The sequence below is a fragment of the Triturus cristatus genome, chromosome 9, assembly GCF_964204655.1.
Source record: "Triturus cristatus chromosome 9, aTriCri1.1, whole genome shotgun sequence".
Classification (NCBI taxonomy): domain Eukaryota; kingdom Metazoa; phylum Chordata; class Amphibia; order Caudata; family Salamandridae; genus Triturus; species Triturus cristatus.
The window spans coordinates 932631340-932644135 of record NC_140592.1 but is presented as its reverse complement, the minus strand read 5'-3'; the positions used below and the strand labels follow the sequence as shown (position 1 = coordinate 932644135).

At 40.8% G+C, this 12796-nt stretch overlaps 1 protein-coding gene across 1 annotated transcript in view; it reads left to right on the top strand.

Annotated features, from left to right (window-relative positions):
* The window catches only part of GOLGA5 (golgin A5), a 112850-nt gene that overhangs the window by 18681 nt on the left and 81373 nt on the right, over window positions 1–12796 (top strand). Inside the window, exons 3-4 of the mRNA XM_085626494.1 lie at window positions 10157–10372; window positions 10485–10704. Coding sequence (XP_085482620.1) covers window positions 10157–10372; window positions 10485–10704 — 436 coding nt within the window. The remainder of the gene's footprint in view (window positions 1–10156; window positions 10373–10484; window positions 10705–12796) is intronic.

Sequence of the window (12796 nt, the reverse complement as noted above, 5' to 3'; positions counted from 1 at the left end):
CAGAGACAGAACATGAGGTCTTCTGGCTAGGTTCCCATCTTAACCATCTATTCGTCAAGGATCTTGGGGGCTTATTATGATGGGGGGAGGATCTCCACCGCCCGCGGCGATCCTTCCGCCATCACATTGAGATTTACCAACCACCAAATTAGGATGGTGGTGGGTATCGCGGCGGATGCAAAGTCCGTCCGCCGCTTTTTTTCGACAGTGGCAATCGTTACGATTGCCTGCCGGGCGGAGCACGGCCACTAATATGGTGGCGGTGCCTAGCAGGCACCGTCCGCCATATTAGGATCAGGGTATTGGACAGGCCTTTCCATGGCACCGATGCCGCCATGGAAAGGCTGGCGGGGATTGGCTTTGGGGGCCGTTGCAGCCCCCTCTGTGGGGCTGTGTGGGGTGGGGTGCACTGGGGGGATACCCATGGTACCCCATTGTCGTTCCATGCACCAAGTGGCAGGCACTGCATGGTGCCTGCCACGTGGTGCAGGGAAATGATGTTCATGCTCTTTTACCATTGTGGGCGGTGCTGCAGCCAGCAGCACCTTCCACAATGGTAAAAGGCCAGGATGCCCCGCCTAATGGCGGGCGCATCCTAATTGCACTGGTGGGACTGCCGCACGTCTTGCGGGTGCTCCCATCACCGTTATGATGGCCGGTGGACTGATGTCCGCCCGTCATCATAATGAGCCCCTTAGTTCCTCTTCCTCACCAGGCATTGTGCAGTCTCTGCAAAGGATTGTTTAGAAAATAGCAGTCGCATGAGCTTAAGGGGTGTGGAATTCTATAAAATGTCAGCTTTTCCAAGTTACAAGATGCTTCAGAGATCTACTTGTCCAGTAAAAAAAGAAACCTGTACCATTTAGTGCAATCCACTTAGTTGCAAAATAATGGCTGTGTTCTCATTATGTAATAAATCTGATCATAGGTTTCATCGATTGTGCTAGGGCTCATATTATGCCACTGCAAGGCTTCAAATATAACACTTACCTGATTACACCAAACTCACAACATACCTGGGCTGTATTTGTGTAAATCATTTGAATATCCAGGCTATGTGTATGCAGAGATAGTACTGTAAATACACTAGCTCTTATAATATGCCTGACTTCTAATTATAGGAGAGTTCATTTCCCTAAATGTGCCATTGCTGTCTTTTTTTGTTACGTTTCTGTGGTAGTGACTTGAGAATTGCTCTGGAAAAATTAGTTTTAAGTATTGAGTTGATTTCAAAAAATGTTACTTTAAATAAATCCAGATTACACTTGTTGTCAAGTGGCTATGTTGCTAATTGAGAATTAACGAGACTGCTCTCAGCGTGACCGTCTTTACTTGCCCACATTGTGTAATTCTTGGGTAAATCAATTTTTCTCACTTTCTTGTGTATTGTAATTGTGGATATTAGTGACTGCACATTTACATTTTACAATTCCATGAACTTAGAAGGTCAGAGTCAAAATCGTTATTGGTGTGATTCGCAAAGATGTTGTGGTTTGTTCTTTTGAAACACTTAAGTTGGGGTACTTCATTTAGAGATTTAAACAAAGCACAAGAAAATATATTCATAGAGGCTGAAAGTAGCTGTAGGGTGATACTTTCAGGAAGGACATTTCCTGTGAATTTCTGCACACCTTTAAAATATAGGATTGAGAGTATTCATCATCTCCTGCAAAAGGGGGATGAGTAGAAGAAAATATTTTAGTAAGTGAATGTGCACTTACTCGGCAGATATTCACATGAGGAAATATATGTTGGTTTATTTGCTTATGCAGAAATGGAATTCATATATGTTTGCTAGGAGTACACTTGGAAACCTGGACCTTAAACCACATTTCCTGTTTAAACATTATTGCTTTAAACTTATGACAAAAAATATACATGTTAAACAAGAACATTACAATAATATTCAATCAGTCAAACAATTAAATCTAACAAACACACTTTTCCTTAATTACCAAAATGAACTCGTTAAGTGATACTTATCTATCAAGAAGCAGCAATTAAAAGAGGAAGATGGCTGCTGTGACAGAGTTGATATTGTTTTTGGACATTCTAATCCTGGAATTGTTTTAGTTTAATGTAATGTCATTCTTTAAAGTGCTGCAAGGAGCTGGCAATAAAAGTTAAATGCATAATGGTAGCCTCCGTGTCCTTAATGAAATCCAGATTCTCTCTACATCAAACTTGGAGAATCTACATTCTCAATTATTATGTTTTTTAAAAACATTGGCGTCCTTTCATTAATTAATGCTTTACGAAAATGGCATATAAAGTTGTCCTTAAAAAGAGCACTGTAGTTTAGAAAAACTGTTTGTAACCCACATCCATTTTCTTCAAGTTGAAATATACTTTTTGCGACATGTTATTTTGCATGTAAACAATCAGCAATCTTGTTACCTTTCATATTCATGTATTTGCATTCTATCAGGGAACAGAAATGGAGCTTTATTAACAGCCACAAAGGGTTATATTTTGCAACATTTGTAAACTTTTTTATGTTGGAACCGCTGCCAGTAAAGCAAGCTGAACAGTGCTGCTCTCGCCCTAACAGTAAAGGTTTTGTGTTAATGAATGGTATATACAAGTGTGAACATCTTATACATTGGGATACGTATCTTGCCTTAGCAGCAAACTGATGCTTTGTGCTACAGGGGGTGTACCTACTTTTCCAAGGGACAAAATATACATGAGACTTGTTGACCCCAAACAGTATGTCTTGGGCATCAGATGAGAGGAATTCCTCACATCTGCTTTACAGTTGATTATTGTTGCATGATAAGGGAGTGGTAATCTTGCTTATTGTTCCATATCTCTTCTTCACCTAGTGTATGTGGCACCACCTCCTGACTTTCAAGTCACAGATATCAGTTGTTTGAATAACAGAAGTGCCAGGAGTCTGTTGCCCACCTGTTTAGATTTAGGCCTTCGAGAAACTCCCTGCAAACATGTTTCAGCACTTCAAAAGATCTCTCTGTCTTATCTAGGAGCAGTCCCCAGTAAACCCCAATCTGGCCTATTTTCTGCAGAGATGGATATGTATGTTGGAGTTAGTTGAACTGTGTGTACGTAAGGTTGGTTCCTGGAAACTCTTTGAGTGCATGCTAATATTTGCTCTCATTCCTCATCATTAATATGTGACCCAATATTCAGTTCCTAGTGTAGCCTGACTTTATTTAAGGTTATTTTGTGCCATCTCAATAAATGCCCTATAAAACTAGGTTACCAGTTTACGACTGCTCCCATTGTCAGGAGGAGCTGAAGCAGGTTATGCTATAGAGTCTCAGTTGAGCTTGTGCTCTACTTCCGTTTAAAGTTCTGCATCAAGGAACATAATTCAGACACTGCCCTTAGTCCAAGCCATAGTCCTCTATGAATGTCTCCAGGGGAATATTTTATCTAGCCGAATAGTAGTCCTGATCTGTAAATTTGCCACCCTCAGTCCACTGTGACAGTTGATGTGCAATGAAAAATGGAGAGGCGTTCCCATATGGGAGCCTGACCAGAGGCAAGGCTTGGGTCATACAAGTGGCATTTAGAAGTTCTTTTGACAAAACATTTCCAGCATTTCAGAGCTGTAGAAAAACGCATTGTATGTTTTTTTGTTCTAGACTTCTTAGTCAGCAGTAAAGCTATCAGAGCTCCCTGATTAAGCCCCCTCCCAGTTGTCCAATCTCTACTCCACACTCCCCGTCTAACCATTTCACGATCCATTGTAGGTATGCTGCCGAATAATAACTTTCATAATCTGGTGCACTCAAACTGCCTTCTGAAATGGGTTTCTTAAATGTTTTCAGCAAGATTCTCTGAAGACCACCATCCAAGATAATTTCCCTAATAAGTGAATCAATTTGTTCAAACCGTCTGACTGGCAACCACACAGGCAGATTTGTGAAAAAATATAGTAACCTGGGCAAATGATCATTTTAGTAAGAGCTAATCATGCCTTAATACTGAAGAGTATGCCAAAATGCCACATTACCCTTTAGCGTGGTACCCAGGTTTCCACCCCTGAGGTCAGTTGCACAGTGAAACATGGTTTCGCCCAGGTATTTAAAGTGTGTGGAGGTCATTTAATCTCAAGGTCGCCTAGAGTTGGCTCATTAAAATCTGGTACAATCGGGAAGTGCAAGTCTTGGGTCTATTGTTTTTAAGCCCGGAGGTGTTCTCAAACGTCATCAAGCTTTGGAACTACAGGGTTGGCTCCATCACCCATCTCGTAAATCTATTAATAGGTCATCTGTATATAGGGATATGGTGTGTATAACATCCCACAACGGAATGCTTCTAGCATGCCCTTCAGCTCTGGCAACCTCAGCAAAGTGCTAAATCACAATAGCAAAAAGGAGCAGGGACAGACTGCACCCTTGTCTTGTTCCCTTAAATATACTGTATTGTTTAGATATGTAACCACCAGTCTGTACTCTGGTCACAGGATTAAAGTATAAGAACGACCCAGTGAGCCCAACTGCAGTAAGACAGCCCCACTTCAGGGTGTCAAACGCTTTCTAGAGACCAATGGAAAGAACCTTTGCTCCTGAGTGTATGCTGATTTCAATCTCATTCAACATCCTACAGAGCCTACTAAGACTGAGGTATGTGTTTTGTGTAGGCATAAACCCATTTTGATCTTCATAAATCATAGCGGCTAGGTTAGAGTATAAACGTTTTGCCAAAATGTTGCAAAGTATTTTAAAATCTAAATAATTTAAAGAAGAGTCCTATATGAGGCTATTTCCACTTTATTCTAATCTTATTTGGCACGGGTACTACTGAGGCCTCCCTAGTTGACGCTGAAAGCTCCCCTCTCTCTAGCATTGCAGTGTACATTTTGGCCATATGTTGTACTTAAAGGGCTGTATAAATACAGTAAGATTCTGCAGCTTGCCCTGCCCTGTGTATTCCCCGCAGCAAACTCCTGAAAGGCCGACACTTATTTTGTGTTCTCTAATGGGACCCCGCCCCCAAGTTCTACCCTAACTACAACAAATATATGGAGGCTCTTTCGAGAGTGGTCTCCATCTTATCCACCAATGCCTTCTCAGGTTAGTCATAAAGTGTATTGTAGTATTTAAGAAAGGTCTTGTTAATATCTTGCTTTGAGTATACCACCTGGCCATTCATAGTCTGGGTTTGTGTGATCAAGGATTCTACCTTTTTTTTATTCATGCAGTGTCTCCGCCCAGCCACCTTAAATGGTATTCACTTTAGGAGTACGCTAGTGGAAGTACCTTGATTATTGGTGAAATATTCTGTAATCCGTTCCCCTAAAAGAAGTCGGTAAGAAGTATCTGTTAGTGAATTTTGCTGAAGCCTCAGTGTGAGGAGCGGTTCCAGTGGCATCCTTAACTGTATTACCAACAGAAGAGGGGTGTGGTCTGATGTAGGTCTACCTCAATACTCAGAACCTGTCAAAAAAGTGACACAAATATCCAGTGCACAACAGCTTACCAAGTCACACATGGATGTCATGGATAGGGAGGAATGAGAAATCCCTTTCCTGGCTGTGCTGCTGCCTCCAGAAACCAACCAGGCCCTAATCATTGATCCAAATAGTAAGTCCCTGGGCTACCTTAGCTGATTGATTGCTGTGTGATGGTGGACTGGGCCAGTCCAAGTGTACACCTCTAACACAATTATAATCACCACACAATACCATTGAACCACCGGACATCTGGCCCAGCTGCACTGACATGGAGGCAAAATACGACAGTTGATCTTAGTTAGATGTGTATATGCTGCCCTGTAGAATATCATGACCGTCTAACTTACCCAACACCAATACAAAGCGAGTCTTTTTCTGAGTGTTCAAGGCAGTGAAGAGACCACCAGGTCTAATCAATATGAGGAACCCTTTGTCATAGGAAGAATACTCTGTGCCATACACCACACCCCTCCATCTCTGCTGCAAGCGGATGGATTCAAGACTAGTGAGATGTTTTTTTAAATTTTAAATAAAAGAAATATGTACCCCTCAACTCCTCAGGTATGTGTTGACTTTGTAGCACTTAGCTGCTGATCCGTACCTTTTCATGTTCCTGATGAGGAAAAGAAACCTCTTCTTAATCGATGTCATACTATATTGGATTGTACAGGGTTAAATGTCTCAGTTGGGAGCTTTTCTAGAGAGGCCTGGACTTTCTCCCTATCAGGAATCGAAAAATCATAAATATATTACTAGACATGTAGGTCTAGTAACTTGAATAATCTACTGGACCTAACTGTAATGTATATGACCCATAAAATAGTCTCATTATGTCATCCTATGCAAATATTTTATTTTGCAGAACCACCTTTTTTGTCATTATCACATACGAGAGCACATTCCAATATGTAAGTTCAGCATTAGTGCTGGTAAAAAAAAAACATGTTTGATTTGATAGACTAAACGTTTGCTCCACATATATGACCCCTGGAATGGCTCTTAGTTCACTAATAGCATTGCCATTAGGACAGAGGCAGGAATGTTTTTCAGTTCATCTTTAAAAACTCACTTTTAATAAACATATTACTAAAGCATGAGGAGGTAGGGCACTGTCATTCACAGACAGCACATTTTCCATTGAAATGGCCAAAAACGTTCTGACGAACATGCAGTTTTAATTATAAAACGATATAGTGTATAAAATATAATCTGTGGAAATGGGGTTTCAGCAAACATATTTATCATTTGCACATCACCAAGTAAACTGTTCTGAATTGTTTTCATCCTATTAAAAAGTTTTGTTCATCACACAGAATTACAAAACAAGGGCATTCATAACTACTGAAATTCATTTTGAAATGTTGGTACAGTTAACTTTATAGATATTTAAATGTGTGCTAGAATAAAATGAAATTCTATAGCCTTTCACTTCACACTTTTTGTACAGCACGTTTGTCTGACCGTTCACGTTACCAAATCCTTGAACTTTGCAGTCAGAGAAAGAAAAGTAATTGTAGATGTGAACTGACTTTTGACCTCTGTCTTGAACACAGAATAAATGTGGCCAGATAAAGACAGGATTTAAAGGCATCTTTAATGCTCCTTCACTTTGTGAGTGAACTGAACACCCTTTGTTTGTCAGCTCACCAGAAAGGGCGAGTAGGCTCTAAATATAGCCTGCCCTGATAAATTTGACTCGCTATAGCGAGTGGGCAAGTAGATTTGTCGAGGCCTGCCCTTGATATATGTCTAAGTTAATTTATAACCCCCCAGCAGCCTTTTACAAATAAGCCACACATGGAAGCTCTTGAAATTGTGTAAACACAAAAAACACAAACCAACTCCCATTGCTCAGAGTGAAGCAATGGCCCTTTACCCAAACCGAATAACTTTAACTGGTATAATTAGCCCAAAGCTTGCACTCTGAGATCCAGGCTAAACCGGGGGAATGCATAAGAAAGTATATACTCTCTGTTCCGTGGCCCCAAATTTGAAGGATTTCAGACAGGCTTGTTAAAGTCCCTTGCCCACTTTGAGTGACATCCGCAGTTTTCTTACCGCATATCAGCCATACGAGAAGTGATTTGTGATAGTCCACCTTGAACCCCCAGGGACACCTCTGATTCCGAGTCAGAGCCATGTCAGCCAGATGTCCTGATGCTTTGTACTTCTGGAGTCTTATGGTGTCTGATTGTTGATGCAACCAGCAATGTGCCAGTTTTATCTTTCTCAGACTGTGATCTTGTTGATTGTTTGACAGTCCCAAAAAAATGCAAGCTCTTCCTCCGTTTCTTCTTCTTTTGTAGAGATTTAGTCTGCAAGTTCTGGTTTCTCCTTGGTTTTTACAGTGGTGTAGCAAGGTCAGGTGGTACCCGGTGCGGACAATTTGTTGTCACCCCTGGCTTGACAAAATAGCAAAAATATGTGTTTAAAACACATATTTTTACCATTTTGTCTACCTCCTCAGTAATGACACTTGTGACCCTCGGCTTGACAAAATGCAAAAATATGTGTTTAACCACTGGGTTTGTATGATTCCTACGAACCCCAAGCCTTGGTAAAGAGCAGAGAATTAAGTTAAGTATAGATTTATTTAGTGACTTTTAGCTTTTCACCCTGGCTTTCACCCCTCACAACTAATAGCCAAATTTATTACAATTATTCTTTTGATAAGTAAAGGTGAGACATGTAAAAATGTCATTAACTTAATCCTGTTGAAAAATCCTTCATGAAAAGGAGTGAATCAATATTTGTGATCCATTATGTAGTCATGAAATAATAAAGGGATTCCACACTGAGAAGTAAACACAATGAATAGTGAGGACTTAATCAGGTTCATGAGTACTGCTGCGGAAAATGTGAGAGGTAGGGATGGATGATCATCTGAGGTGGGCGGGCGACGATGAGAAATGTGAAATAGAAACTTAATTGTGGTAGCCTGATGTTTTCCTTTTCTGCTGTCCATGCTTTTCTACTTCAGAAACCTTCAATCTGGCATGATTCACATCCATTGACATAACCATTCATACACGAGCGTTCTTTCATACTGCTGCTTTGGCAGCATGCATACAGTAATGTAGATTGCTCAAAGCTTTGGAAATAAAGAACAGAATTATTTGAAACAGGTCAACAAACTGCTTATCCTTTCAAAGTACCCTTGAGAACATGAGCATCAGCACATTACAACAGGGACCATTGCCCACACAGAGCTTTCTAGGAGACTCCCTCGCTTCCTGGGTACTCTCAGCAGGTTGAGGATGTGGACCATGCAGTGCGAAGCTGCCTCAACAATTACTTGTCTCTTTTGGACTTGCTAAACTTTGCTCCTGTTCCCTTGCCACATGCTCTCAGCTCCTTTCCTTCAGTAATTACCGTTGCTAATTGCGGTCCATTCACTTACCTTTGTTCATGCATGGTACTCAACAGTACCTTATATGTAGAGAAGGCGGAGGATGGTGAAAGCCGGAGGCATGGTTGCTATTTGGTGCTAGCACAAGTGTAGCTCCCTTCTGACTCTGTTAAAGGTCCTTCTAGCTAAGTGCAGCCAGAGGATTAAAAGGGTGTTTTGTAGCATTCTGGCAGCCCCTACTGTGCCCCACACAAGCCCCATCCAACCCTCCAGAAGGCCCCTTTATATGGTGAAATTTCAGAAGAGAGAATTCTAGTTTCATGTTGATTATTTGAATTTCTTACTTTATCCACTGTAGTTATTTTTTCCCCATTGTATATTGTTTGTATCATGAGTCGGTGTATTCTGCTTTCTTTGATCTATTGTCAATATTCTTCCTTTATTCTTTGAAATCCAGCTTACTCTCTTTGACCTATACTTAAGTTCCTACCTTGTTCTTTGTAATGGTGTATTTCTCTGTTCTCCCTTTGTATTTTACTATATCTTTGAAGACGAGCTTCATAAAGGAGAGGCTGGCTAGGTCGGAAATTTGACTCGTCACAGTTCTATTTGACTCGTCACAGTTCTATTATGTTTAGAATACGTTTTAGACTTTTTTTGGATTCTGAACATATCGTACCTAAATTTGCACCTATCCGATTTTCTTGAGTACACAAGTATGTTAAATTTATGTGAAAATTCCACTAGTGTACATTTCACTCAATTGTGCATTTTATTCATCCTTGTCTCTACAAGGAATTTCCCGTTGTATGTCCTCCTTCCCATTGTGGACAGGGCCATAGTCGTGCCTTTAACAGCAGTAACTTAGCATGCATTTCCAGGTTAAGAAACTAATTGCAAACGTTATGTCACGAGCCTATAATTTTCACACACTTTTTCAATTCGACCCACCCAGGAATGCCCGAAATCCTACCACTATCACTGGATATGTGCTTTTGCCAATGCACCTCATACAGATGAACACCTACCTATCCTAGTTCTGTGATTAAGAACTGAAAAAATGTGTGTGTGACTTTTTTGTGCAGAGTACTTCGGGTATTGGTGTTTATGATTTCAGTAGATCATTCACATTTTTTTCTGTAAGTAGCATAGGTCTGTTTCGTCTATCAAATGCAATAGTGCTTACATCTGTATGCAATTAAGTGCTCTGCATAAGGATTTATACCACTCTAGATATCGACGAGTTGAGTAGACTTCCAATTAGAGCAGAAGTACATGCATACTTTCATTCCTTAACGTTGATTCATAATTTTTCTAGCTGAGTATAACTAATGGTGTCAGTACAGTTTAAAACTCTTGCTAACTCACAATGTTTCCTTACCCAGAAACGTTTGACAGTACGGAAGCAATGCAGCTAGATGTGAAACCAGAAGATGCTCCTGCAAGTTCTGCGTCAAGCTATGCCCACCCAACCAATGATGATGGCAAAACCCATGAACTGTCTAATCTTCGACTGGAGAACCAACTCCTGAGAAATGAGGTTCAGTCACTGAATCAGGAAATGGCAGCTTTGCTTCAGAGGTCTAAGGAAACGCAAGAAGGTACAAGCATCATGCAGGAAGCAAAATATGTTTTTGCATAAGTGCTTTCTCCATAACAAAAGTATAATTTGGTAATTGTATTTCTTTTGCGTTGAAATGTCTCTTTTTGCAGAACTGAACAAATCGCGAACAAGAATGGAGAAATGGAACACTGACCATTCAAAGAGTGACAGGGTTGTACGGGAACTCAGAGCTCAGGTTGATGATATGACCGAGGCTGTGTCTGCCAAGGACGCACAGCTGGCAGTGCTGAAAGTACGATTGCAGGAGGCTGACCAGTTGTTAAATAGCCGTACAGAAGCGTTAGAGGCGCTGCACAACGAACAGTCACGGTAGATAAAGTCCACCTTAAAACTGAAAATGTCACCTTTGCATCATGTATACACAGCATACGCAGCAGAACAGCCACATTGTTTTACTTGTACTTTAATGATAGCTGAGAGAGTTTACCTAGATGGTAACTGGAACCATTATAATTGGGATTTTGTGTCCCCTAAGACAATGTATATAATGTTGTTCGTACTGTCAACCATTGTTATAGCACAGTAGCATTTCTTTGTCTGTTTGTCTTTTATTTTGGAATTGGAAAACCCTTAGTTTGGTGATGTTTGCTTGGATGTGGTTAAAAGAGGATTTATTCGCTATTTACTTTTGCAGTGGTTTGTGTGAGTTAGTGTGGAAGTAAAATGAGCTTGATCTTGGAGGTTCCCTATGGTGTTCTGTGTGGAGGTGCTGAAGGACTCCTTAGTTTTCCTCTTCATTGGATAGGTTGATTGTCCATTGCTTGGCCAGGGCATTGTGTTTACTATATGGGCACTGCTGTACTGCTTGGTGTCTTATGAAGCCATGTGCGTGTGTCGGCGTGCTAAGTTTATCCTAGTTTTAGTGGCATGTTACCAGGGTATGTCTTAATGCTGTGCATGACAATGCTGTTGACGCGAGAGCACTTTGTCAGCTGTATGGCTTTGGTCCACTATTGTGCAAGAGATAGTCAGAGGGGTCTGCCTGTCGTGTACTGTGTGAATATGACTGTTTGTTAGCGATATTGGAACAATGGTGTGCAGTGTTACTGTTCAATAGAGTTGTTCAGTGTCTGAAGAAAGCCCACATATGGGATATCAGTTGTGTATGGTAAGTACTGTCCAAGTTTCTGATTGAAAGGATGTGTAATGAGTCTTGGGTTTGGGTGGCATGTGCTTGCCAAAAGAGCTTTTTTTTTTTTTTTTTTTTTTTTTTTAAATCCGAGCTGAAATATATGCCTGTATATGTATGATATTAATTAATAAAAGAAAAGGGAGTAGGAGGACAGGAGGGTAGGTTTTCTCCTCCTAAAAAAACTTGTATACCAAAAGGAACCTGAAAGGTACCCAGTAAATAGAGAGAATTTCAAACCAATGGGTAATTCTCTATGTTAGTTATCTCTGGAAAAACAATTGTTTTTCTTGAGTCCCCTCACTCACCTAGGGTTGCCCCAGGGTGACATGCTTCATCATAGGGGTCCTCCCAGGCATCTACTGCCTGAGGCGTGCTGCGACTTGCGAAGTTACGTAGGAGCACTTTTTGTTTAGACTATGTGTCGTGCTTAGTGTGTGGAGTGACTTATGTGAATATTAAAACCGCCTAGATAGTGAGCTCTATTATTTAATTCTGCTCCTATTCGGTCGGTAAAATTAAAATGGGGTGAGAAACAGGGAATACAGTGACTATAATGTGTAACTGGCCCTAATTACTCGGTCGACATGTTTCGTGGTTACCCCAACCACTTCTTCAGGACCACACAGGGACCAGCCCTATGCGTGCCACTCCGTGAATAAATATATACAGTGCTAGTACTTAATAGGTACTTGAAACATACGTACTAAGTATGTTTTTGTATTATACATACGATTTCATGTGGAAAAGTAATCAGATGGTCACATGAAGATGTATCTATGGAAAATAAAACACAGCAGATTAGATACATATACCTGTCCACTGTGTGGCATGGACAGGTTAACGATACTGCGAAGCTGTATTGTTGTGCTGTGATTCTCCTGCAAAAAAGTGACTATTTTTAAGAAAAAGTGCTCTCGTGAAATTAACCGTGATTAAAAACATACAGACAAACAAACATATAACACTTATGGCGTCTGTTTTGCACTCCACCTACTTAGTTGAAAGTATGAATATACTCCATGATGTTGCCGAGGTGGAGGGGCCTGTAGAAACCTGGTATAGAGAGGTAAATCGCAAATTATTGCGGGGAACCTGTAATGTAGGTAGTCTTAGGAATAAAGACCGCTAATGCGTCTTTGCGATATGCGCTGCAGCACCCTGTGGAGAAAAACAGTTCCTATCTCCTTACTTGACTCGGCCGAACCTCCTGCCGAATGACCTGCTTAGCCCCAGCTACACCGCATCTTGGTGTATGTGTTCGCTGTATTG